Source organism: Podarcis raffonei, chromosome 6 (genome assembly GCF_027172205.1).
Source record: "Podarcis raffonei isolate rPodRaf1 chromosome 6, rPodRaf1.pri, whole genome shotgun sequence".
Classification (NCBI taxonomy): domain Eukaryota; kingdom Metazoa; phylum Chordata; class Lepidosauria; order Squamata; family Lacertidae; genus Podarcis; species Podarcis raffonei.
Genome location: NC_070607.1, coordinates 93,639,567 through 93,663,508, shown reverse-complemented (window position 1 = coordinate 93,663,508; position 23,942 = coordinate 93,639,567). Strand labels below are relative to the sequence as shown.

General features: G+C 46.5%; 1 protein-coding gene across 1 annotated transcript in view; it reads left to right on the top strand.

Annotated features, from left to right (window-relative positions):
• Positions 1-23,724, top strand: part of PRPF6 (pre-mRNA processing factor 6) — a 34,394-nt gene extending 10,670 nt beyond the window's left edge. Inside the window, exons 9-21 of the mRNA XM_053394531.1 lie at positions 280-442; positions 6,415-6,533; positions 7,857-8,075; positions 9,395-9,517; positions 10,303-10,424; positions 11,401-11,539; positions 13,616-13,735; positions 14,223-14,399; positions 15,246-15,379; positions 15,470-15,561; positions 18,779-18,893; positions 21,253-21,379; positions 22,124-23,724. Of these exons, the coding sequence (XP_053250506.1) occupies positions 280-442; positions 6,415-6,533; positions 7,857-8,075; positions 9,395-9,517; positions 10,303-10,424; positions 11,401-11,539; positions 13,616-13,735; positions 14,223-14,399; positions 15,246-15,379; positions 15,470-15,561; positions 18,779-18,893; positions 21,253-21,379; positions 22,124-22,276 (1,803 nt within the window). The 3' untranslated portion in view covers positions 22,277-23,724. The remainder of the gene's footprint in view (positions 1-279; positions 443-6,414; positions 6,534-7,856; positions 8,076-9,394; positions 9,518-10,302; positions 10,425-11,400; positions 11,540-13,615; positions 13,736-14,222; positions 14,400-15,245; positions 15,380-15,469; positions 15,562-18,778; positions 18,894-21,252; positions 21,380-22,123) is intronic.
• The last annotated feature ends 218 nt before the right edge of the window (positions 23,725-23,942 follow it).

Genomic DNA, 23,942 nt, shown 5'->3' with positions numbered 1-23,942 from the left:
AGCAACTCCCCTATGTAGAAAGCCTGCCACATTTGGGACTTCTTAGTTTGGAGAAATGGCAAGAAGCAAGAGGCATTATTGCAAGTAAATGACACGTTCCAGCCAGACAAAAGACTCCAGGATGGTGTGGAGCAGGGCCAGTGAAGAGTGTGACTTGGGGAGAAGGCATAGGAAGGGTTACGCAGGCCAGGTAGAGGCCTGAAGGCCCACCTTGAGCCTAACCTCCTCCATCCGTTGCTTAAATTGCAATCTAGTGTCTCTTTCTCCTGGTTTCCACAGAGTGAAGACGTCTGGTTGGAAGCTGCCCGCTTGCAGCCGGGGGATACTGCTAAGGCTGTGGTGGCTCAGGCCGTTCGCCACCTTCCACAGTCAGTCCGGATTTACATCAGGGCAGCAGAGCTGGAGACAGACATCCGAGCAAAGAAGCGTGTCCTTCGGAAAGGTGAGAGAGAGAGAGCTGCTTTTGAAGTGCTGCAGGGTGCTCCCTTTGAAGACAAGTTTGGAAATTACGTTTAGTTCAGGGTGCAGCTGCTGGGCTATTAACTAGGACTGAGCAAGGGGACTCCATCTCGCCTGTATTGAAACACATGCCTCGACTCCTGGCCTGTTTCCAAGCTCACCTCAAAAAGTGTTGGACGGAAAAGTATTTGCCTTTTTAAAACTTATGCCCTGGGTCCTTGTTAGACTGTTTTTACCCCACACAACTCTGCTCAAGTCACCAAGATCATTAACTGGAGGTTCTCCTCTGTTTGCTCCATTCTTCGGAAGTATGTTGGGTGCCAGGTAGGGAGAGGACCTTTTTGGTTGTGGTACCTTTTGAATTCCATCTCTGAGGTAGCTCACCTGATGCCAGGTGACTCTCCTGATTCGTTGTGCTTTCATCTGCTGGCTCTTTTTTGTCTCGGTGGTTTGATTTAAGGCCCCTAGGAAGTAAGGGATGGAAACTGACAGTCATAATGTACAACCTAGATGGCCCCTTGAACAAGACAGAAATGCAGAGTCTTTAAAAAAAAAAAAAAAGCTGTCATGATTGCAGCTGGGGATCCACAGATAGTCCTGGTTCAATACCATCTTTGTCCCTTCAGGGTGGTAGGATGATGGTGGCTGTGGGGTGTCTAATCTCTTCTTGGCACGGCCCGTATCCAAAGCCAAAGGTGCCGCCTGCCCCTTGGAGCTTGGAAGGCATGAGTTTGCTTCTACTGCACTGAGCTTGCTAGAAGCAACTATAGTGGGTGAACATGTAGCCCTCTGGTTATAGATAGGCGCTTGAAAGGAGAATATACAAAGACCAAACTTTCAAAACTTTTGTAATTAGTTAACATATACCAGAAAATGTTGGACTATGTAAGTACGTATTTACATAGGACACTAGTAATTTCTTACTTTTCACCCCAAAGGCAGTGGGGGGAGGGGAACCTCAAGTTGTATTTTACTCCCTCTAAATATTGTGCTGAACCTTAGGCTTCCACTGTTCTCAGGAGTTAACAGAGTTTTTATGTAATGCTAACATTTCTGCTTGAAGCTGCTTTTCCGTATTCTGTAAGTTGCTCTTCAGCGGCTTGGAGAAATTAGAAGTGACTTAGCCACATGGGCTGGACCTGCTTATATGGGTCTTTTATCCCCAAAACTGGCACCTTGTCTCCCTGTGGAGTGCTCACCTGTGGTTGAAAGGCCATCTGGTTAGGCCATGTAAATGTCAGCCTAGCCGTGCAATGAGTTACTCAAAAGCAGGTGCTTTGTGTCTTGATGGCAGGTGAGAGTAGTAAGGGTGGTCTCTGGATCTGGTATTCACTTTGTGTTAGCTGGGCATATGTGATAAAGCCACAGTATGTGAGGCGTTCTTCCTGATGTGTGGGAATTGAATCCTCTCGCTGCAAGAACATGCCGGTTCCTGCTGGGTAGTGTTTCAGAACATCAGGGCTTGTCATCCAGCATTTAGAGAAGTGCTTGGAGAAAACCCCCTGCTGCGACTATAAACATGATGAAGGACGGCGAACATCCAACTAGTCAGAATGTTGTCGCAGTAAATTTCCAGGAAGCGTCCTCTGCTGCCTCAGAGCCTGAGGAAGATGCAATCATTATCTCTTGCGGGCTGCTGTGGGTGTAATTAAAGAGCCAGCACCAGCTCAATGTTTGGAGAAGGTTTTGTTTCTTAGTGCATCAAGGCACCTGTCTCTTTCAGCTCTTCTGTCTCCTCACCTGCTTTTTCTGCCACATGTGTGAAAGACCAGTTGTGATGAATGACCCACTTCGAAAAGCGTAGTCAAGATCAGGAGGTTCAGAAACCCAAGCAAGACCAATTTGTGTAAAGGCTTACAGTGGTACCTCAGGTTAAGTACTTAATTCGTTCCGGAGGTCCGTTCTTAACCTGAAACTGTTCTTAACCTGAAGCACCACCTCAGTGGGGGCCTCCTGCTGCCGCCGTACCACCGGAGCACGATTTCTGTTCTCATCCTGAAGCAAAGTTCTTAACCCGAGGTACTATTTCCGGATTAGGAGAGTCTGTAACCTGAAGCGTATGTAACCCGAGGTACCACTGTACAAGAAACTTTATTAAAAGCCAAAGTTTGTAAAAAGGAAAAGCTTCAGACAACTACACAAATTAAGACTGCTCAGAGGCTAAAAAATAACAAAACTATATTATCTAGCTAGCTGACACTTACATATAAATCTTAGTAGGCTGAGGCAAAATGCCTTCTAAGGTCTGAACAGGCGCTGACCTTCCATGATCAGAGAACTGCTTATGCTCACTCCAATCCCGGTTTTAAGGGAACGCTGGCTATGGGCCTTCACCCTTTTCGCTCAAATAAATCAGCACCTGCTCCCATCATGTGTCTGTGATTACTGTTCAATACTGGCGTTGAGGCCTTAATGAGAGACAGCTGTGTTTAAGCTCATGATTCTAGCATTTCTAACGAATTCCCACACAACCCGCATGCTAGTCTTAAAGGGAGAATATCACCACACACCAGTTATAAGGAAAATGAAAGATACCCCATTTTCTTCTTCTTTTAATGGTCTTACTTTAAGGTTAAGCAGCAAGTGATCTAGCTCTGAATTGTGCTCAGCTCTTTCCCCATCCACCTTCAATCCCTATGTAACCAGGTGATCTGGAAGGAGCAGAGTGCGCAAAGTTGGAACACATTTTGAGAGTACACACTTGATGCATGTGGCAGCTGAAGTGGTGTGTGGTTCTCATGTGATGTTTTTAACCTGGGTGCTACAGAAATGAGTTCAGCACAGAGGATTGTGTTCCACCTTTCTGATCTAAGTGGCTGCCACCCAGACAAGGATGGGGCAAGTGGCATGTCCAGTGTAAGGACTTGAGCTTGCAATAGCTCTTTGAACTGGTGACCAGACTACCTCTTGAGTCCTATAGAAGCTGCTAGATTAGGCCTGTTTGCTGGTCTGACCAGCTAGACTTGATCTTTCCATATTGTCTCACCCTGAGGCTCAGCAGAGTCAAATTCCCCTAGTTAACCAGGCTTCCCAGCTTCTGGTTGTCTTTCCTTCCTGGGAAAAGAGGGTTTTTGCATTCCAAGGATCAACATCTAATTTGCGAAATTAGTATTGGCTTAAACTAAAGACCCCCTGATCCAAGTACTTGTTCAGCCAGTAAGCTCACTCGGTGCTTTTTCTTTGCCCATAACTATCTCACAGGGTGGTTGATACGATAACTGTCTTATTTATGCCACCCTGAATTTCTTTTGAGGAAGGGTTGGGCAATTAATAGGTAATAATCCAAGTTGTGGGCCATCCTTCCCCCACCATGCATAATTAACAATGCATCCATCGCCACCATTGGTGTAATTAATGCATCCATGCCTCTGCATTCAAAGTTGCATCCGGTGTCTCATGGGGCTGTAGTGACATGAGTTAGTGACCGCTGCTGTAGACGGCAGCCCTGCATCTCTTTCTCTCCCTCTCTACATGCATCAATGTAAAAAAGTGTGATGAGACATCTTCGTTTTGAAAGTTTCCCTACCTCGGCTTGCTTCAATGAGGTCTGTTTCTTGGAGCAAGAGAAGCGATGGTTGTCCCATGTGTTTGTATGCATTGCTAAACATAATATTAATAATAATAATAATAATAATAATAATAATAATAATTTATTATTTGTACCCCGCCCATCTGGCTGGGTTTCCCCAGCCACTCTGGGCGGCTTCCAACAAAGATGAAAAATACACTAAAATGTCACATATTAAAAACTTCCCTGAACAGGGCTGCCTTCAGATGTCTTCTGAATGTCAGGTAGATGTTTATCGCTTTGACATCTGATGGGAGGGCGTTCCACAGGGCGGGCGCCACTACCGAAAAGGTCCTCTGTCTGGTTCCCTGTAACTTGGCCTCTCGTAGTGAGGGAACCGCCAGAAGGCCCTCGGAGGGCAAGGGGAGACATGGAGCCACTCCCCTCTCCCACAACTAAAATGTGTACTATGTTGTTACACGGAGTATATCATTTTCCATGAAGAACATACAGATTTGTGGAAGTTGAAAGTTTTAGTCCCAAGGTCTTGTGATTTTTGTTGTCTGGTTCTGCCTACACAGCTGAAGTGCTCAGCAGCAATTGGTGGGAAGGAGTGTTCAGGTTTGATTGTTTTATAATTAAGGTGCCCAGGACGTCATGACGATGCAACAGCCAAGTCACTCCCGCCAGCCTTCTTCCCAACCTTACGAGCTGGGTGGTGGTGAACGGGGATTGCCAGGGAATTCTGGGGATGGTTTCCTTCCTCTTCTCCCCAACCCCACCAGAAGCTCCAAGGGTGGAGGGAAGTACAGTGGACGCTCGGGTTGCGAACGTGATCTGTGTGGGAAGCATGTTCGCAACCTGCAGCGTCTGCAGTACCGCGTCTGCACATGCGCGGATTGCGATTCAGCGTTTCTGCACATGCGCAAAGCGCGATTTAGCTATTTATTGCTATTTATCCTGCTCCCCAGATGGGATAGCACATTCACCGAGGCAAGCAAAAGGGTGGAAACCCCGTTCAGGCAGATTGGGATTTTGCCCATAAAATCATTGCATTCAGTTTTCTAGGTTATCCACATGCAGGAAGAAAGAGGACTCTTTCTGTTGCCACCTTGGACATGAGGTTCTGCAGTAGTGTTTGAAACTCCCATTGTTCTAGGCGCATTTTTCGACAGGGAATTTCGATAGCACGAGCAGTTTCTGAGTTCTGAATGCAGTGCTGCACCTAAGATTTCAGATTAAAACTGCAGAGTGGAAGGAAAGGAGGACCTTTTTCTGCTTCCCCACTTCCAGCTACTTTCTGAAGACTGGAGAAGAGACCCTCTTAAAAGTCTTTAGAGGGGGTGGGCAGGGGAAGGACCACTCCATGTGACAAATGAACATAATACTTTAGTTGCAGCTCATTCATTTTCAGCTTTGTATTCTTGTTATAAAAAGTGTGCTTAGATGTTCTGTTGTTGCGCCCATAGCCTAGGTTTAAGGTGCCATTTTGGTCTTAGCTTTCCTATCTTAGTTTCTAACACTGTTCTGCAGGTCTGCTGAATAGGCGCTTGGTTAAAACTGCCTTTTTAGAGTCTCTTTTCATAAGCAGAGGGAGAGACTTCCCTGGGTTGCTGAAGAAAATCATCCTTGGGCTCAGCAGCTTTTTCTTTATTAAAGCCAGGCCTTAGCATTTTAAGAAAACTTTTCCAAAACAATCTGTTTTAGGGGCACGGTATTGATTGCTTTTTGGAAGAGTGTCCTTTAAAACTGCCCGCAACTATTTTCAAAAGCAAAGCAGCTAGTTGTGTGGGTCCATTTAGAGAAATGTTCCAAACAGGAACTGAGAGGGGGGGAAAATAATGCCTTTTATTAGAACCAGCCCAAATTCACAATGTGCTGTTGAGCGTTTCAAGTTGTACAGAACTTCTTCCTCAAGCAGGATGTTAAGGCCAAAAAGAAAAGTAAGGGAGACAAGAGATTTAAGTATTCATTTGGTCACAGAGGAAGCCTCTGCAGAATTATTAGGTTAAGATTTGAGGTTTTTGCAAAAAAAAGAAGCCTCAGATTATGCTTGCTAAGGTTAACAGTTGAGCTGTCATTCAAATCTGCCTCTTGCCCTATTTGATGCTATAATAACTTTGCCGTCTAAATGTAAGAAAGCTGGAGATGGAATTTTAGAAAACGTCAAAGCTACAGAAGAAATAGAAGCTAAATAATGTTTCCTCCCCGTTAGGGCAAGTCACCCTTTTTTTAGGACAGCATATTCCCACTTTCCAAATCTAGTATGCCACTGACAGTTTTGATTTTAGTCATCACTGGCAGTTCACCTGCACTCTACAGAGGTTTTGCCCCTTGTGGTGAATCTGCAAGCAATGCTTTAGTGATCATTTCCAGGTTATCAGCCTACTGTGGATACGACTCCTTCGACCTAACTTATCTTTTGTTTTCCTTTTACTATTTTCTAGCACTGGAGCATGTTCCAAATTCAGTCCGCTTGTGGAAAGCAGCTGTGGAGCTGGAAGAGCCTGAGGATGCCAGGATAATGCTCAGCCGAGCTGTGGAATGCTGCCCCACCAGCGTGGAAGTAAGCTGGCAAATCCCTCCCATTCACCGCTTCAATCTGTGCTCTGGGTGGTCCTGTAATAAGACTGGGATGAAAAATCTCAGATGACAACTGTGGAATTTGAGGGCAGGGAAGACAGTGGCCCCCAAATGAATATGAACTGGGGTTTGTTGTTTGCCACTCCCCAGTTTTGCAGTGGGAAGTACAAAGGATAGGTTTCCCCCATCTCTCAAACTCGTCTGAGAACTGGATGGGAGATCAACGTACATGGCTACTGGGAAGAGTTCTTTTTTTGCTACCACTGCAAATTTCATTCACTCCCATCAAAATTATCCCATCCTATTTTACCACTCTCAAATAATGAGTGCGCATGCTTCAGTTCAGCTATGCTGCATCATTAAAATCCAGTTGAAGCCCCTAATAACATAAATGTAATCCTAGCGATTTCTCATCTGTATGGATCTCATTTTGAATGTAAAAGGCAACCCACTGGGCAGGTGTAGGGGAGCAGGGACAGGAGGAATAACAGAATCATAGAATTACAGAGTTGGAAGGGCCTTCTAGTCTAACCCCCTGCAATGCAGGAATGTTAACACGCGGTTCCCCCCATCCGATTCGAAACCATACCAGACCCTGCTTAGCTTTGCAGATGTGCCAGTAGTTTTATTGCTGCAGCTCCCCCCCCCCCCGAATGTGCTTCAATCATACAATCATCTTGCAAAAAGTTAAATGAGCAGTCATCTGTAAATCTGAACTTCTAAAACAGATCTTAATTTTCAAACGCTTATTGTGCTATTGCAGACTTAATACAGGCAATCTCTTAACCATGCCATAAGAGTGGTGGAGCAGGCTCTGGTTTTGCTTGTGCTTCCTCCTGTGTTTTCCTTTTCTAGTGCAAATTCCCCTGCAGGCCTTGGCTCTGGTTAAGTATCACGTCAGCACCAGGGTTACTCACAGTAACTCCAACCAGGGTTTGAAGCTGCTTAGCAAGCATTGGTTATGGCAGTGGAATGTAGCAAAACACTAAATTAGACTCCTTTGGGTACATTCTGGTAGTTGAGTGTTCAATGGGTTTTTATATTTCCCTTCCTATCCTTGAGATGTTATGTGAGAGTTTGCTGGAGATAAGACTAGTTAGCTGGGGCATGAATAATTTTTGGACTTTTTCTTGCTGTTTTTATAAATTCCGTTTTTTATTTCACTTTTGCCTATTCTTGTAATCCATTTTTTATTTTTAAAAAGGGGGAGAGAAAGAACAGACATTGGAGAATCAACTGCTGTTACATCTGCATGGTGATAAGTTCTGTTGCCTTAATGACAACCCTTTTTGCCTTTGCAATACAGCTGTGGCTTGCCCTAGCGAGGCTGGAAACGTACGAGAACGCCCGCAAAGTCTTGAACAAGGCCCGTGAGAACATTCCGACGGACAGGCACATCTGGATCACAGCTGCCAAACTTGAGGAGGCCAACGGGAACACTCAGATGGTGGAGAAGATCATTGACCGAGCCATCACCTCCTTGAGGGCCAACGGGGTGGAAATAAACCGGGAGCAGTGGATTCAGGTACTGCTTTGGATTGTCTCTTTGGAAACCCTATTTAAGAATGACCTTGTTTTTCACCGTAAGATGTGCTCAAGGTGGGTGCTATGGGTATAGCTTGAGGGGCATTCAGAAGATCTCACGATGGGTCTGAGTGTCTCCCATTTTGTCTACAAAAGCTCAGACAGGAATAAATGTGTCGGCCCTTAAGGTATTCCAGACTGGCATCTGCCAAAGATGGATAGAGTGGGAAAAGGCAGGAGAAATCCCAGATGTTTACCAGGAGTAACTGTGGTGAGATACATGGAGTGCTATGGAAGAGGAGAGGTAGATTTTGTTTTTGTTTTTTTAAAAAGAGGCTGTAATCCTATCTACACTTAGCTGGGAGGAAGCTCCACCGAATACAGCAGGACTTCTTTATTTTAAAATATTTTTTATTTAAACTTTTCAACGTAAAGGTAGAGGACCCCTGACAGTTACCATAAATTCCAGCATATAAGACGACATTTTAACCCCCGAAAAGAGGTTAAAAAGTCGGGGGTCATCTTATACGCCAGGTATCTGCCCGCCCCCCCCCCCGCTGCTGCTGCGGCTCCGAAGCAGCCGCAGAAGCAGCGGGCTCCGCTCTGCACCTGGAGAGAGCCGCCAGGTGCGGAGCCCACCCACTGCTGCTTCGGAAGCAGCAGCAGGGGCGGCGGGCTCTGCTTTGCTCCGGGCGCCTTTCTCCCGGTGCGGAGCTGCCCAGCGTATTAGGCAACTGGGCTTATAAGACGAACCCCCAAATTGCAGCTGCCAATTTGGGGGGTCGTCTAATACGCCCAGTCACCTAATACGCCGGAATCTATGGTACGGTAAGTCCATTCGCAAATGACTCTGGGGTTGTGGTGCTCATCTCGCTTTACTGGCTGAGGGAGCCGGCATTTGTCTGCAGACAGTTTCCTGGGTCATGTGGCCAGCATGTCTAAGCCACTTCTGGCGAAACCAGAGCAGTGCATGGAAACGCTGTTTAGCATGTCAAAGTGCAAGTAGGTAAATAGGTACTGCTTCGGCGGGAAAGTAAACTTTTCAACATAAGGTAAAGGTAAAGGGACCCCTGACCATTAGGTCCAGTCATGACCGACTCTGGGGTTGCGGCGCTCATCTCGTTTTTCTGGCTGAGGGAGCCGGCGTACAGCTTCCGGGTCATGTGGCCAGCATGACTAAGCCGCTTCTGGCGAACCAGAGCAGCGCACGGAAACGCCGTAAACTTTTCAACATACAATGCTATAAAAACTGGCTCTTGTTTCACTGTCGAGTCCCGAATTTCCCGTGCCCGACATGAATTGTAGTGATGTTGCTTGTAGGATGCAGAAGAGTGCGATAAAGCTGGGAGTGTGGCGACGTGCCAGGCAATCATGAGAGCCGTGATTGGGATCGGGATTGAGGAAGAGGATCGGAAGCACACCTGGATGGAAGATGCCGACAGTGTAAGTTCAGATCCCAAGTGCAAAAGTTTGCTAACCCTGGATCAGCTGCGTAATGTGTGGTACTGATGGGTCAGGATAGTGAATCTAGAGAGGTGAGTGGTGTGGGCTTTCTAGGATCGGTGGCTGGAGGTAACTTTGTTTCTCCATGCTGTGCTGGCCTGCATCTGAGCCTCCCTGAAGGCCATGGTGCTAGCTAATAAAAACTGATTCCATTGGTATTCTGATGTGTGCAAAAGCTCTGGTTCAAAGCTGTATTTTGTGGAACTTGACTGCGTAACCTGGTGCAAATATGTTTAAGAAGTGTTTCTCATTTCTTAACCTAGAGGGCTCTTTTGTTATGCATACTCTCTCACACACAAACCTATTTTGAGCACAGCATCAACTGTGCCTCATCACAACCAATTCCAAGTGTCTGGATTCCAAAAAAGCAACTTGAGATGTGACTACATGCCCCTCCGTGAAGTCCTTGTAAAGAGGAGATTTGCTACATTCTCACTCCTTTCTCGTGTGTTTTGCATTGTGGCTATTGCATCCAATTTCAGGGCAAATCGCAAGGTGATACTGCTTCTTAGTCTGGGGCAGTTATCCTGGACAATGATCAGCCTGATCAGAGTGATCCATGATCACTCTGAATTATTAAACTGGACTGGAATCCACACACATCCATACAAAGTGGGGGAAATCACTCTAGAATCATCTGGTTGACGGAGAAATTAATACACAGAAATCCCTTTTGAGCATGTACACACAATAGTCATGAAATTTGTGTTCTCGTGTTCCCACAGTGCGTCGCTCACAATGCGCTTGAGTGCGCCCGGGCAATCTATGCCTACGCCTTACAAGTCTTCCCCAGCAAGAAAAGTGTGTGGTTGCGAGCAGCCTATTTCGAAAAGAATCATGGAACCAGGTACGTCACATTTGTGGTCCTGCTTGATCCCAGTTCATCATGATGGTTACTTTTGCAGGGTGTGTGTTTGCTTTCACCTGTTGCATCTTGGGAGGGGAAACCCCTTTTATAGATAGGCCTACCCCGTTTAAGGAAGAAGATCTCTGAAATGTCCTTCCATGATCCTTCTCGTAGGATTTGTCAGGGAGCTGCCATCAGAACAGGGGCGGGAAACAGAGGGGCAGTTGTGTTACAGGGAGCCTCCGAAAATCTTGCGAAGCAGTTCCTTTTCCGGTGATGAGGAAAACCCCACCTCCAGTGGGGAAGAGGTGAAAGGACCAGAGGATGCTGCTGGGAGCCTCAGCACCACTTCTGGCAAAGCCGGCCAGGAGGGAAGCGCGCCCCCTCCGTCGACCACCCGGTGCAGAAGTCTAAAGCGCAAAGAGGGAAGGAAAAGGCTGGGCGTAACTAGGCTTTTATGCTGGAGGAAGGCCAGGAAACGGGCACTCCCAGATTCTTCTAGCGATTGAGGCAGACATGAACTTTGGGGTTCTGCACTGTAAATAGTTTGCAGCTAAATAAAACCTGTAAAAGACAGGTCGGAGTCCTGCCTGGTTACTCATGAGCAGCCGCCCTTGCCATCTGACAGATTCATTTTTTAAAGAAGTATTGGGTACTGTGATCCGTAATATGTTAAGTAGATGGCTTGAAAGATGCTTATCGGCAGTTTCTTCTGGAAAATGTGAGCTATCCTTGCTCTGCTTCTTATTTCTCACCTTTTCCAATGAACCACATTGGAGAGTGTTTTCCAGAAGCTGATTTTGTAGTTTTAAGTGGGCAGCGGTTTGTGTCGTGGTACAGCATTTCCTGAAACCTCCTTGATGAAATAAGTGAGGAAAGGTTATGGCTCTGGGCTCTTGTAGCAATGGCTAATACTGGCTGAGAATACGCGGAGCTCAGCGTTCTGGGTCACTGGTGCTCTCGTTCATCCCTGCAGAGAATCCTTGGAGGCGCTCCTGCAGAGGGCCGTGGCTCACTGCCCCAAAGCCGAAGTCCTCTGGCTCATGGGAGCCAAATCGAAATGGCTTGCTGGAGACGTCCCTGCCGCCAGGAGTATCCTGGCTTTGGCTTTCCAGGTGAGTGTGCATCTCTTTGCGCGGCCTTCGCTGTGTCCATTGTCATGTGGACAAGACGTGATGCTACAAGCAAGAAGCGCTCTCTGCGTTGAGGGATTGTATTTTGTCCCATGACAACGAAATGCAGCGGGATCCTATAGCTGAAATTTCTTAATCACCAGAATCCAGATAATCCACTATGTGCCCTTCATATTTGAATAAAATGTTGGCTGTAATACCCTGACATTTCTTTACCCAATATTTTGGTCTTTTCATTAAGTCTCTTGGAAACTTGGATAAAAGATGAAGCATATTGCTTAATCTTTATCGCAAGTGCTTCAGCCCTGAGCAGCCTTTCTCAGTGACTGCTTTTTGCAAGAAACAGTTGAATTTTAAAGATTTATATATCACCCTTCAGTGGAGCATGCAGAGTGGTTTAGAAAAACGAGATAAAGATACAAAAAATAAAAAATGCATTAAAAGCTCTGGGGGAATGAAAAATGCTTGATACCTAACAGATTATCGTGTTGGCAGCAGGTGGGCCTCTGGGGAGTCAGTTCCGCATGCAGAGTGCCACCATCTTTCAGCATTTCCTGCAACATTACAGGGATGAAGGTAGCCTTGCCAAAAGGTCAACGCCATTTTTTGAGGGTTGGGCCTGTCACGCAGGACATGGGAGAACTTTAATTTCTTCTCCATTTTACACAAGCATCTGTGCTTGATCACTTTGAGGAGATTCTTGCTCACCCCAAGCAAGTGGCTGTTTTCAGGTCTGCACCAGTGCTGCCTGTACATCTCGATGAACTTGTTTGCGCTATTAGAAATTGCACCTGCCCACTTCTCTCTTCTAGTGTGACAAAGGCCACGGCATCAGGGAACTGAGCCTGGATCTTGTGTGGTTTTCTGTGCCAGGACTGGTGATCAGAAGCCAGTAGTGAACATATTTCATACTCTGCTGCTCATAGGAAAACTGCCAGCCGGATTGTTTTATTTGAAGAGCCCTGTTTTGAGTGTGTTAATGAATTCTCAGGATTGACAGACAAATATTTCTGAGTAGTCATTTGCTTGTTTAAATGCAGTTGTTTAAAAGCACTTTGCCTGGAGGGAAAGTGCCTGAGCCAGCAGCAGCTCGCTTTGAGGTTCCCAAGGAAGGAACCCGAAGGAAGTGTGAAAAAGAAAGAGGGTTTGCTTTGTTGCTGGCCTGGTCAGACAAAGAAAGTCCACAGTGCTGCCTCTGCTGCTCCCATTGGAAAGAGGAGGTTGGCATCGCTGTCTTGTCCCAATTGAAGCAAAAGTGATGTAAGTTGAGTGGGGCCATAAAACGGAGAGCCATGCGTCTATGACTTTGTGTGTCTCCTTGTTGAGGCCTGTCATGTTTTGCAAATCATTATAGTGGACGCTCGGCTTGCGAATGTGATCCATGCGGGAGACACGTTCACAGCCTGCAGCGTTTGCAACCCGCAGCACCATGTCTGCGCGCACTCGGGTCGCGATTCTGCACATGCGCAAAGTGCAATTTAGCGCTTCTGCTCATGCACGATCACCAAAACCCGGAAGTAACCTGTTCCAGTACTTCTGGGTTCGGCACAGTGCGCAACCCGAAAACATAGAACCTGAAGCATCTGTAACCCGAGGTATGCCTGTATTCGGAAAATTACATGTTTCTTAATTTTTGTATGATTGTTTGTGTGTGTGTAGTGGCCCCACATTTCTCTTTCTCTCTCTCTCTCTCTCTCTCTCTCTCTCTCTCTCTCTCTCTCTCTCACACACACACACACACACACACACTGGGAGGAGTGGTGGGATATTGGCACCATGTTTGATGAGTGTGCCATTTTGGCGCTGTAGCTGATCCATCAGAGATCAATTAGCAGCTTCCACTGAGCAAATCAGAAGGTGGTGTCCAATTCCTGAACTGCCAACAGGACTGTGTAGTGTTGGGCTTTTATGCACCACACTCTGTGAAGAACATGTAGTGCTACCTCTAATGGAATAAAGCAAGAACAGGGCTGGTGGATCTCGAAGAAGCAACATCCTTTTAATGCCCACCACTGCTTTCCTTTACATATATTTGTCTGCCCTTCTGTTATTATTCAGGCCAACCCGAACAGCGAAGAGATTTGGCTGGCTGCTGTGAAGTTGGAATCTGAAAATAACGAATACGAAAGAGCAAGGAGGTTGTTGGCAAAGGCTCGTAGCAGCGCCCCAACAGCCAGGGTAAGCCATGCGTAGCTCTGAGGGTATTTCAGCATTGAAACCACCACCCAGGTCCCAGAGAATGTATGAAACCACCTTTACAGAACTGGACACATTTCTCTGTCTAGTCTAATGGTGATGGTTTGAGCAAAGGGTCTTTTTCCGATCTTTCATCATTAAAGTGCTTCAACTGGTGCTGGGGATTGAGCCTGTGACCTTATACAAGGGGAAGCATCTGCTCTGCCACTTGGGACCAGTTACAGTCTGGGTCTTTTCAATAATTTTGCTTGAATTGCTTTTTAATATTTTAAACATCTTGCTTCCCGAGTGTTTGTCGTCCAGTAGAAACTCGATGAAATCGGTTGAAATGAGCAGCCAAACAGTATAAAAATTTATGGGGCATGATAGCTCTTGCAAGCTGTGGGTGTGTTTGGACTGGAATACGTGTGGTCTGGCTGTGACAGTCTTTGAGATGATCTCTCTCTTCCCCTCACCTTCATCCTCTTAGGTCTTCATGAAGTCTGTCAAACTCGAGTGGGTTCTTGGGAACATTGCTGCAGCTCAGGAGCTCTGCGAGGAAGCGCTGAAGCACTACGAAGACTTCCCTAAGCTGTGGATGATGAAGGGGCAAATAGAGGAGCAGGAGGAGCTGATAGAAAAAGCCCGGGATGCCTATAACCAAGGGGTAAGGGCACAACCTGCTTCCTTTTCCTCTTCCCCACCTCTTCCTCATTCCTTGGGGAGAAGATGGAAAGCTCCAGCAGTAGCCTCTGCAGTCGAGTGTCCCTGTGGAAAGCCAAACAGGAACAGCAGAGGTCAGGCTCCTGGCTCAGACCATTGCAGCCACTGCATCAACCTTGCAGTCAGTGTCAACGTTTAATCAGGCATGCCAGCAGTTCTTCTTTCACTCCCAGCCCAGTATTCTTGCATGCCTTTGCATTAACTGTTTGGCTCGGACAGATTTTGTCCGTGAGGATTAATGAGTTGTTCCGGGAAAGTGACTGACTAGCGAGGCTGCTCTTAAGTATCTGATCAATAAACCAGGCTCCCTATAGATGTGCCCAGCTTGGACTTTTTAACGGGAACAGTTGTCTAAGGACAAATACATTCTTGTTTTCTCCACCCCCATTCCATGATGGTGCAGAGATAATTCCTCTTGCAATGAAAAGAGTCCAATCCAATAAATACCGTATTTTTTGCTCTATAAGACGCACCAGACCACAAGACTCACCTAGTTTTTGGAGGAGGAAAACAAGAAAAAAAAATTCTGAATCTCAGAAGCCAGAACAGCAAGAGGGATCGCTGCGCAGTGAAAGCAGCAATCCCTCTTGCTGTTCTGGCTTCTAGGATAGCTGCGCAGCCTGCATTCGCTCCATAAGACGCACACACATTTCCCCTTACTTTTTAGGAGCAAAAAATACGGTACTTACGGTTGGTAGCCACAGGTTTTTTCAGCAACCGAAGTGTCTGTGACTGCAATTGTGTGCACAGTTGTGGCTTCTTGAGTAAGGCTTTATCCCCTTCCAAACAGCTGAAGAAATGCCCCGGTTCCATACCCCTTTGGCTGCTGTTGTCCAGGCTGGAGGAGAAGGTCGGCCAGCTCACCCGAGCCAGAGCCATCTTGGAGAAGTCTCGCTTAAAGAATCCAAAGAACCAAGACCTGTGGTGAGCCTATGGAGATTCCGTGTCTTTCATTTCTTAGAAATCTCCTGCAGCTTTGCTAACCTTGAAACGTCATGCTCTTCCCTCCCGCAGGTTGGAATCCGTGCGATTAGAATACAGAGCTGGACTGAAGAACATCGCCAATACGCTGATGGCCAAGGCTCTGCAAGAGTGTCCCAACTCAGGTGACAGATGAGTCATTTCTCTTTTGCATGTTGGCCTTTTCTTAACCTTTGAGTTAACTTCTTTTAAAAACACAGCCCTCTCAATTAGCATCACAGCTTTAGGCTAGCTGGCACTAAAGCAAGCTCAGTGTGCCCGCCCTTCATACTGTGTGAGGCCCCCCCTCACATGATACCTGTCTTCAGTTTGTACTTCCATAGCATCCTTTTCCTGTCCTGGCCATTAGGACAACCATACAGTGTGAGCAGGGTCTGTGGTTATTCCCTCAATGCAAATAGATATTGGGCAATCCATGGGTTTGAATTTTGACATTGCCATGCCTCTTTCTGGTCCACTAAGCCCCAGTGTATGAAGGCCTCATTCTCCTTCAAAACTCATCAGATGTCTACGAGATGGTGCATGTTTCAGTTTCATGACACGTCTCCCTCTGGAGGCTTGTACTCAGTCTTGTTTGCTTATCTCAGAAGAGATGAGAGCAGATGCTTGAGAGAGGCTCTGTGTGGGTCTATCTGTGGCAGTTAAAATTCTCTATCTGTGGCAGTTAAAATTCCTAATGAATGGCTGGCTTGCCCACACCAAAAGTGCCCAGAGCAACCTTAACGCTTATCTTCCATGCCAAGCCGCCTCCTATGGAGAGAAGGCCCTCCTTTGATACTAAGCAAATAAAGAGATTGAAAATGGTCAGTTCAGCCCACCGGGGCTTATTTCTTAGTCCTTGAATGTTGAGAAATGAATGCAGTGACTGAAAAAATGTTCTTTTGTAGTAATCACCGGGATGTTAAAAAAAATAATTCTTTTTTATCTACGTAGTAATTAAATGAAGGAAAGGGCTGATTTGGGGAGGGTGGGTTGGTTGCAGATGTAGGATATAAAGCCCTTTAAAACAGGCAAACTCTGCGCTCCAGATGTTTTGGGACTACAATTCCCATCAACCCTAGCTAACAGGACCAGTGGTCAGGGATGATGGGAATTGTAGTCTGGAGGGCAGGTTTGCCTATGCCTGCTTTAAAACAAAGAGTCGTGAAAGCACATCTGTGTAGGTCTGCTTTGCAAGATTCAGGTGTGCTGCTTGAGCTCATCCTAGCTATCCAGATGGGGTGGTGGCCGCAACACAAACCAAGCCCCTCCCAGCCCACATGGGATATTTCCCCCTCAGCCCAACCCCAAATGGGCAGCTTGCCTGTGTTGCTTCCTTCCACAAAACAGGGTGTCATGCTTCGAGTTGCTGGATTTCACGGTTTGCTATTTGGATTCCCCCTCGCCCTTTATGTGTTGATTTTTTACTTCCCTTGGGTCAGACCTCTGGTCCACCTGGCTCAGTAGTGTCCACAGTGCTTGGCAGCAGCTCTCCAGGGTTTCGGTCAGGGAATCTCCCAGCCCTACCTGAAGATGGCAAGTGTTGAACCTCTGACCTTCTACAGTGGTACCTCGCAAGACAAATGCCTCGCAAGACAAAAAACTCGCTAGACGAAAGGGTTTTTTGTTTTTTGAGCTGCTTCGCAAGACGATTTCCCCTATGGTCTTGCAAGTTTGTTTCCTTTTTCTTAACACCGTTAATACAGTTGCGACTTGACTTCGAGGAGCAACTCATAGAACGCGGTGTGGTAGCCTTTTTTGAGGTTTTTTAAGACTTTGGTGATTTTTGAAGCTTTTCCAAAACTTTCCCGACACCGTGCTTCGCAAGACGAAAAAAATCGCAAGACGACAAAACTCGCGGAACGAATTAATTTCGTCTTGCGAGGCACCACTGTACATGCAAAGCAAATTCTCTGCCACTGAATTACGGCCCTTCCCCCAAGTTTATTTCTTTTCGTCTTTCTCTCTCCCCCCTCCCCCCTTGAACCCAACACCAAAGATTAAAACTTGCCTATGATAACTTTTTTTTTATAAAAAAAAGTCAAGTATGGAAAAACAGCAATAAAACTCAAAACTCAAGCTTGTTAGAAAGCACAGGAAAAAAAGAGTCGAAACAAAATTCAGGCCAAACAGTTCTTGTAACTGCAGAAGTTTAATCAAGAGGGCAGCTGGGGAGAGACCTTTTGGGGCAAGGAGTTTTGCACCACAGTCACAGAAATGGCTCCCCAGGTGGTGCGGAGCTGCTATGCTAGCTTCCTGGCAGGTACAAAGGGTCACTGTTGCTTACCTGGGGGAATGAGCTGGTGGGGAAGTCAGCACAGTGCTTGAGTGTTGCATTGGCTGTTCCAGTGTGGTTGCATCACACCAACCTCCCCATCACCCTCCCAACCATCCCAGCCTCCCCTCCCCAGTAAGCAACAGCGGTTCACATAATAAAAATAAAAATAAATTTTATTTATACCCCACCGTCCCCAGCCAAGACCGGGCTCAGCGTGGCTAACACCCGATATAAAAGCAAGTTGATTGAAATACAACTTAAAAACAAGATTAAACTACAATATTAAAATACAGCCTCATTTCAATGGAAACTCAAATCAAAAACTTTTTTCGGGATGAAAAGGTCAAGTCTTCACCAAGGCTAACTTTCCAGACTGGTCCTACATGGGCCAGAAAAAGCCAGGGAAGTCCCCGAATAGAGGGGGAGGGAATCAAATTGATTCCAAGCCGAAGGCCAGGCGGAACAACTCTGTCCTACAGGCCCTGCGGAAAGAAATCGGATCCCTCAGGGCCCTGGTCTCATGAGACAGAGCGAGAGCGTTCCATCAGGCTGGAGCCAGTGTCGAAAAGGCCCTGGCTCTGGTTGAGGCTAATCTGACTTCCTTAGGGCCCGGGACCTCTAGGGTGTTGCTATTTATGGACCTTAAGGTCCTCCGTGGGGCATACCGGGAGAGGCAGTCCCGTAGGTACGAGGGTCCTAGGCCGTGAAGGGCCTACTGGTAAGCTCACGTTTCAGCTCCACTCCACCTGGCGAGGTTGCTTCTGAGCAGGGACATGCAAAAGGTACAGGTGAGAAGCATCATTCAGAAGCACACTGTTCAGTTTGGGGATCTCAGCAATCTAATCCCTTCTGTTTGTGTTGCCAGTATTAGCATCTGCAGAGGTTTTAGTCTTCAGAGAGATGCAGACGTACTGAGCATCTGCTGGCAGCAAATGTATGCAAAACTACCTAAATTAAAACGGTGGAGTCTTTTTTTGTGTGTGGGAGCCTCCTGGCTAGAAGGTTATAATACCTGCTGTGAGTAAGCAATAGCAGCTTGCCATTGTCTGTTACCTGGTCCGACTTCAACCTTCTTTGACTTTTAGGAATCCTGTGGTCGGAAGCAATCTTCCTGGAGGCAAGACCCCAGAGGAAGACCAAGAGTGTGGACGCTTTGAAGAAATGTGAGCACGACCCCCACGTCCTCCTTGCTGTGGCCAAGTGAGTAACGGCGTCTGCTTTGCAATCTGACTTGCAGGGTTTATAAAGCCTTTTTTGGATAAGAAAAGTCTGGAATCCTAAGTAGTTCAGAAAGATGAGGTCCCTCTTGGTGGTCTTTGCTTAAAGGCTGAGCGATCAAAAAGTTGCTTGAAGTTAGGAACAATTGGCACATGCTCTGCACAGCTTTTCCTCCCCTTTTCCTTTCATACTCCCAATTTCCGGAGAAAACATTTCCCATTTTTAAAGACTTGTGATAAATCACAAAAATTATGTGTTGTGTTAAAAACAATCAGTAAGCATTGTACAAATCCCGGCTCTCCAGCTTGAGCAGCTTTTAATAAGTTGAAGCAAACCGCATATGATTTGATTTTGATGCATATGCTGGAGTGGCTGACATTGACTTATTTATTTACTTACTTACTTTCTTACTTATTTAATTCCATAAAATTTATACACTGCTTGACTGTAAAAAACAAACAAACACACAATTGAAGTGATTTACAGAGAGATAAAACAGTAAATTCACAACCCTGCTTGAAAATGAGCAAAAGTTTAAATATTAAAACAGGTTAAAATTGCCTCAGCTGTCTAAGCAACTTGGTAGGCTTGTCTACACAGGAATGCTTTTAGCACATTTGCCAGCCATTATCAAGTACTGCAATGGCTTTGAAACTGTGTTCTGAGAATATTGGAGTTTTCCTTGAATGGAAAATGAGTAGAGGTGGACACAGTCTTCTCACAAGGGCAGCTTGCCCTCCTGATATTCCCCTGTTAACGCACTAGGGAGCATTGGCTGTGCTCTAGCATGCTCTCCCTATACAGACCCAACAGGCCTGGCCAGCATTGCCCTGTGGGGCTGGAGCATTTGCCCCTCAGAACCGCCTGCAGTTTGCTCGAGTTCTTCTACAGGGACTCAGGAGTGGGGTTGTTTAGTACATGACCCGATCAGCACTACTAATTTGTTATGATAAGTTAAATTTGCTCAAGGTTTACTTGGCTGTACATGTATTCCACCCCCACCCCCAACTTTGTTAACTCAAAAAATCCCAGGGCAGATGGATTAAAGATAGCAAAAGGGTTAGGAAATTGCACGAATGGAGATAGAAATTTTCAAAACCACTGGAATGCTTGGCTTGGAGAGTCTAAACTCCAAGACAAATGGGTAGGTTCCTGAGAGATTTCAGGGTAAATGAGGAGTTCCTGTAGTTCTCTACAAAAACCGTCTAGCTTTTGCTGGTCATCTAAGCAGCGTTTCATTGCCCTAGTGACCTGTGTCCCTGCCCTGTGATACGGTCCAACCCATCATAATCCATGGGCTTGGAAGTGACTTTCAAGAGCATCAGGTGTGGATCTTACAGGTAGTGTTTCTTTCCTCTTATCAGCTGCAATCCAAAGCCACAATCATGCAGCTCAGACTTGCAGGCAACCTTTCTATCAAATCACAGTCTTGACTGAGCCTGTCTTTTGATGTGCATAAATTGACCCTTGTCACAACAAAACAAAACAAAAGCCAGGGCAGCTGGTTCATTGGGGGACAAATCTTAAAAGGGCGCAAGCAGATTTTTAGAACATGCAGTCTGAAAAGCTCTGGAATTAAGCATAGCCCTTAGTTCTCCCTCCACAGCTGTGCCTGGCTTCTTCCCAGGTGGATTTTCCGTAGTTAACAGCTGTGCTCTGTTGGAGAAGGGGATCTCATTTGGTTGCAGACTTCAGCATTGTACACAGTCCACCAAGCGTGTCTCTTGACGCAACTCCCATTCATTTCCACGGGGCACGCACAGGAACCACTTCTGCGGCACTGTGCCCATCGTTCCTTCGATCAGCAATCCAAACAGTCTTCCATTTCCTAATCCCCCTGCCTGCTGGCAGCAGGCCGAGTTAGGTCTGTTTGTGTGTTTGCAGCAGAGTTGGGGCACCTATTGCCCTCCTAGTATTGCTGGGCGTTCAGCTACTGTCAGCTTTGGCTATGCTGGCTGCGGCTGATAAATATTGGGGTCCCGGCAGCATTTGGAGGGTCACTGTTTCTCTATCCCTCATTTATGGGACTGCTGTGCAGGTGTTGAATGGAGTGCTGCAGGGTGGATGAGCATTGCACAAATAAACTAAGGAGGGTCCTTTCTGGCTCGGCTAGAGATGATTTACTGCTTTCCCTGGAGCGACTCATCTTTTAAAAGGCAGCTTAGCATTTGCATTTTATCTCCTTGCAAATGCCAATATAATATTCTGAAGAGCATTCCAAAAGTTGTTTTCTCTGCGTAGGCAGTGTGACTAGATACTGGTCAAGGCAAATGCCCCAATGCAAAATGATGTTGCTGGTCTCCCCAGCTCATCCACCTCTTTAACTCGCTTTCCTCCATAGGTTGTTCTGGAGTGAACGTAAAATAACCAAGGCTCGTGAGTGGTTCCATCGGACAGTGAAGATCGATTCTGACCTAGGGGACGCCTGGGCTTTCTTCTACAAATTCGAGCTTCAGCATGGCACAGAGGTAACTTCAAGGGATCTGCCAATCTTTAATTGGACCCGCTGAGGAGATTTTGCTGATTTGGGGCACCTCGGTTTCCTGCTCCTTTCCATTTTCGAGTCTGCAAAAGCTGAGGCTGAGCAGGATTCCATGTTTCTTGGGAAGGAGCTTCAGTGATCTTCTGGGGAGGGTGAGCAAGGATCTCACGAGAGTTCCTTCACCTGCTCCATACCTCTCCCCTTGGACAGGGCCTTCCTTTCTCAAAAGAGCACTTCTTGATGGATGTCACTCCCTTCCTTTCAAGTGCTTCAGCCGATCTCTGGCAAAGGCCTTTTTTAAAAAAGGACATGCTGGGCAATGTACCTGCTGCTTCATACGTGGAAGCAGGGTGCAGTACTCCCAGCCTGTGGTTCCACAACTCCTTGGGCTGATCTCAGGGCATCCCCTTTGCAACGGTGAGCTTTTCCATTGGCCCCCAACACCTCCAGTCATTTCAGCAACTGAATGCACATGACTGAGGACCGTGGAATTCTTAGAGAGGGGTGGATTGGCCTTCCCAGCCCAGTGAAACTGAACCCACATTATCGGGCAGAGTTTAGGAAGAAACTTGTGCTTCCTTCTAAGCCGCAGTCCTAAATGCACTGTGAGCCTCACAGAGTGCAGTGGGACTTCATTTCTGAGTAAAGATATCCAGAATTGCACCGTTCTTGGGGATCCTTCTGGACATCAATGGTTAAAGCTGACTCCTCTGCTCTTTTCTCCCTGCAGGAGCAGCAAGAGGAGGTGAGGAAGCGTTGTGAAAACGCAGAGCCGCGCCACGGAGAGCTGTGGTGTGAGGTCTCCAAGGACATCAGCAACTGGCAGAGCAAGATTGGGGAGATCCTGGTGCTGGTGGCGGCCAAGATAAAGAACACCTTCTAGAGGGGAGAGGAGGCTTTGTTGAGCCACGCCGTGGCCTCTTTGCTTGGCTTCCACCCCTTGGACTTCGTCCCCGCAGGCTATGGCTCCTGGAAGGAGTCTGGAGGACAGAGAAAAGGGGGTGACTTTTTCCCCTGGTCAGGTTTAAAAGGAAAGCCAATCCCTCCCCCAAGCGCTTCTTAATGAGCAAAATAACGATTGTGTAGGGAGAGAGCTTTATTTACCATCTTGGCCATCCTGAAGCATGAATAGTGGGAACCTTGGCCTGTCAGCTGGCAAGCATTTTATTTCACTCTGCCTGGACTCCACCTGGTGTGTTACTTCTGAAAAGCAACTGAGCCTTTTTAGTTTTCCAATACTCAGTTTGTCTTACTGTGTCCTCGATGAAAGTGACTCCTAGCTGTTTAGGGCATGGCAGCCTGCGGAACACAAACAGTGAAATATAACCTGTTTTCAAACGCGTTTAGCTGTCTTGGTGTCCCACAAGGGGGATTCTCTCTGACAGAGAATGTTAGGGATCTTTAAGGAGAGCCTAAGACCTTTTCCGGAGTTTTCAGAGCTTCTTGTGTGGGAAGCTATGATGTTGAAACCAGTTCAGGTTTGCTGCGTAGATGTGACCCCATCGATGCCTGAAAGGCAACGATTGCTCAAAGACCCACAGATGGCAGTTGAAAGGCAAAAGTTGAAAAGGTTGACTTCAGGATGAGACCTGTTTGGAGCTCAGTGGGGCTAGCACAGACCTCAACAAAATGCCTTTAGCCACTTTACAGTAGAGAGACTATTTTGTCAATTATTAAATTTCTCCGGAATTAAGACATGTCATCTTTCTTAAGAGGAAGGTATCACAGGAGTAGAATAGCAGTTGAAAATAGACTTTGCAGTCCACATGCTTAACCATAGAAGTCTGTGGCATAAGGCTGGAAAAGCAAGAAGGAAACCCCTTTCCGTATCAAACAGAAGAGGCGGCTTTTTGGGAGGACAGAGGTGGGTCGGCGAGGTCTGTGGGTTGTACACAAAGCCCAGCAGGAATGTCACCTGCACATGTCCCAATGAAATGAATGGGTGCAACACAATTGTCCCAGCAGGTATGTGTGAACCTCCCATTCATTTCACTGGAACTTGGATAAATATGTCCCAGTGATGGACGTGTGTGGCTGCCTTGGATGAAAGTCTTTCTTTCGTGTAGACGGATTTTTAAAAAAATAAATAAATCCCAGCTTGACTCCTTGCTCAAGTCCCTCCCACGACAGCACACCAAAGCTTTCCCATCCCCAGATGAAATGATCCAGCATCCCTGACACCATTTCTTTTCCCAAAACGTCTTCTGTGTTAAGATATATCTTGTGTGTTTCTGGATGAGACCTTGGTTGGTTTTTTTAAAAGAACATGAACCAATGATGGTTGTACATAGTAAGAAGCTGTAAAATACAATCCTGTTTTGTTTTGTGATACTTTTTTTGACTCTGATCTTTACTGTGTGTGAGAGATGAGTGCGGTTGTTTGGAGTTGACCAAAAAAACGTAGGTGGGAGTGGAGGCAGAGTGCTTACTATAGGAAAACCTCTAAAGTGGTAAACCCCTAAAGTAGTGATGGGAGGAGAGGGCATGGATGTTCAGACATTCAGTAGACTAGCCTTTTCCAATGTCTTGCCCTCGAGATGTTTTAGACT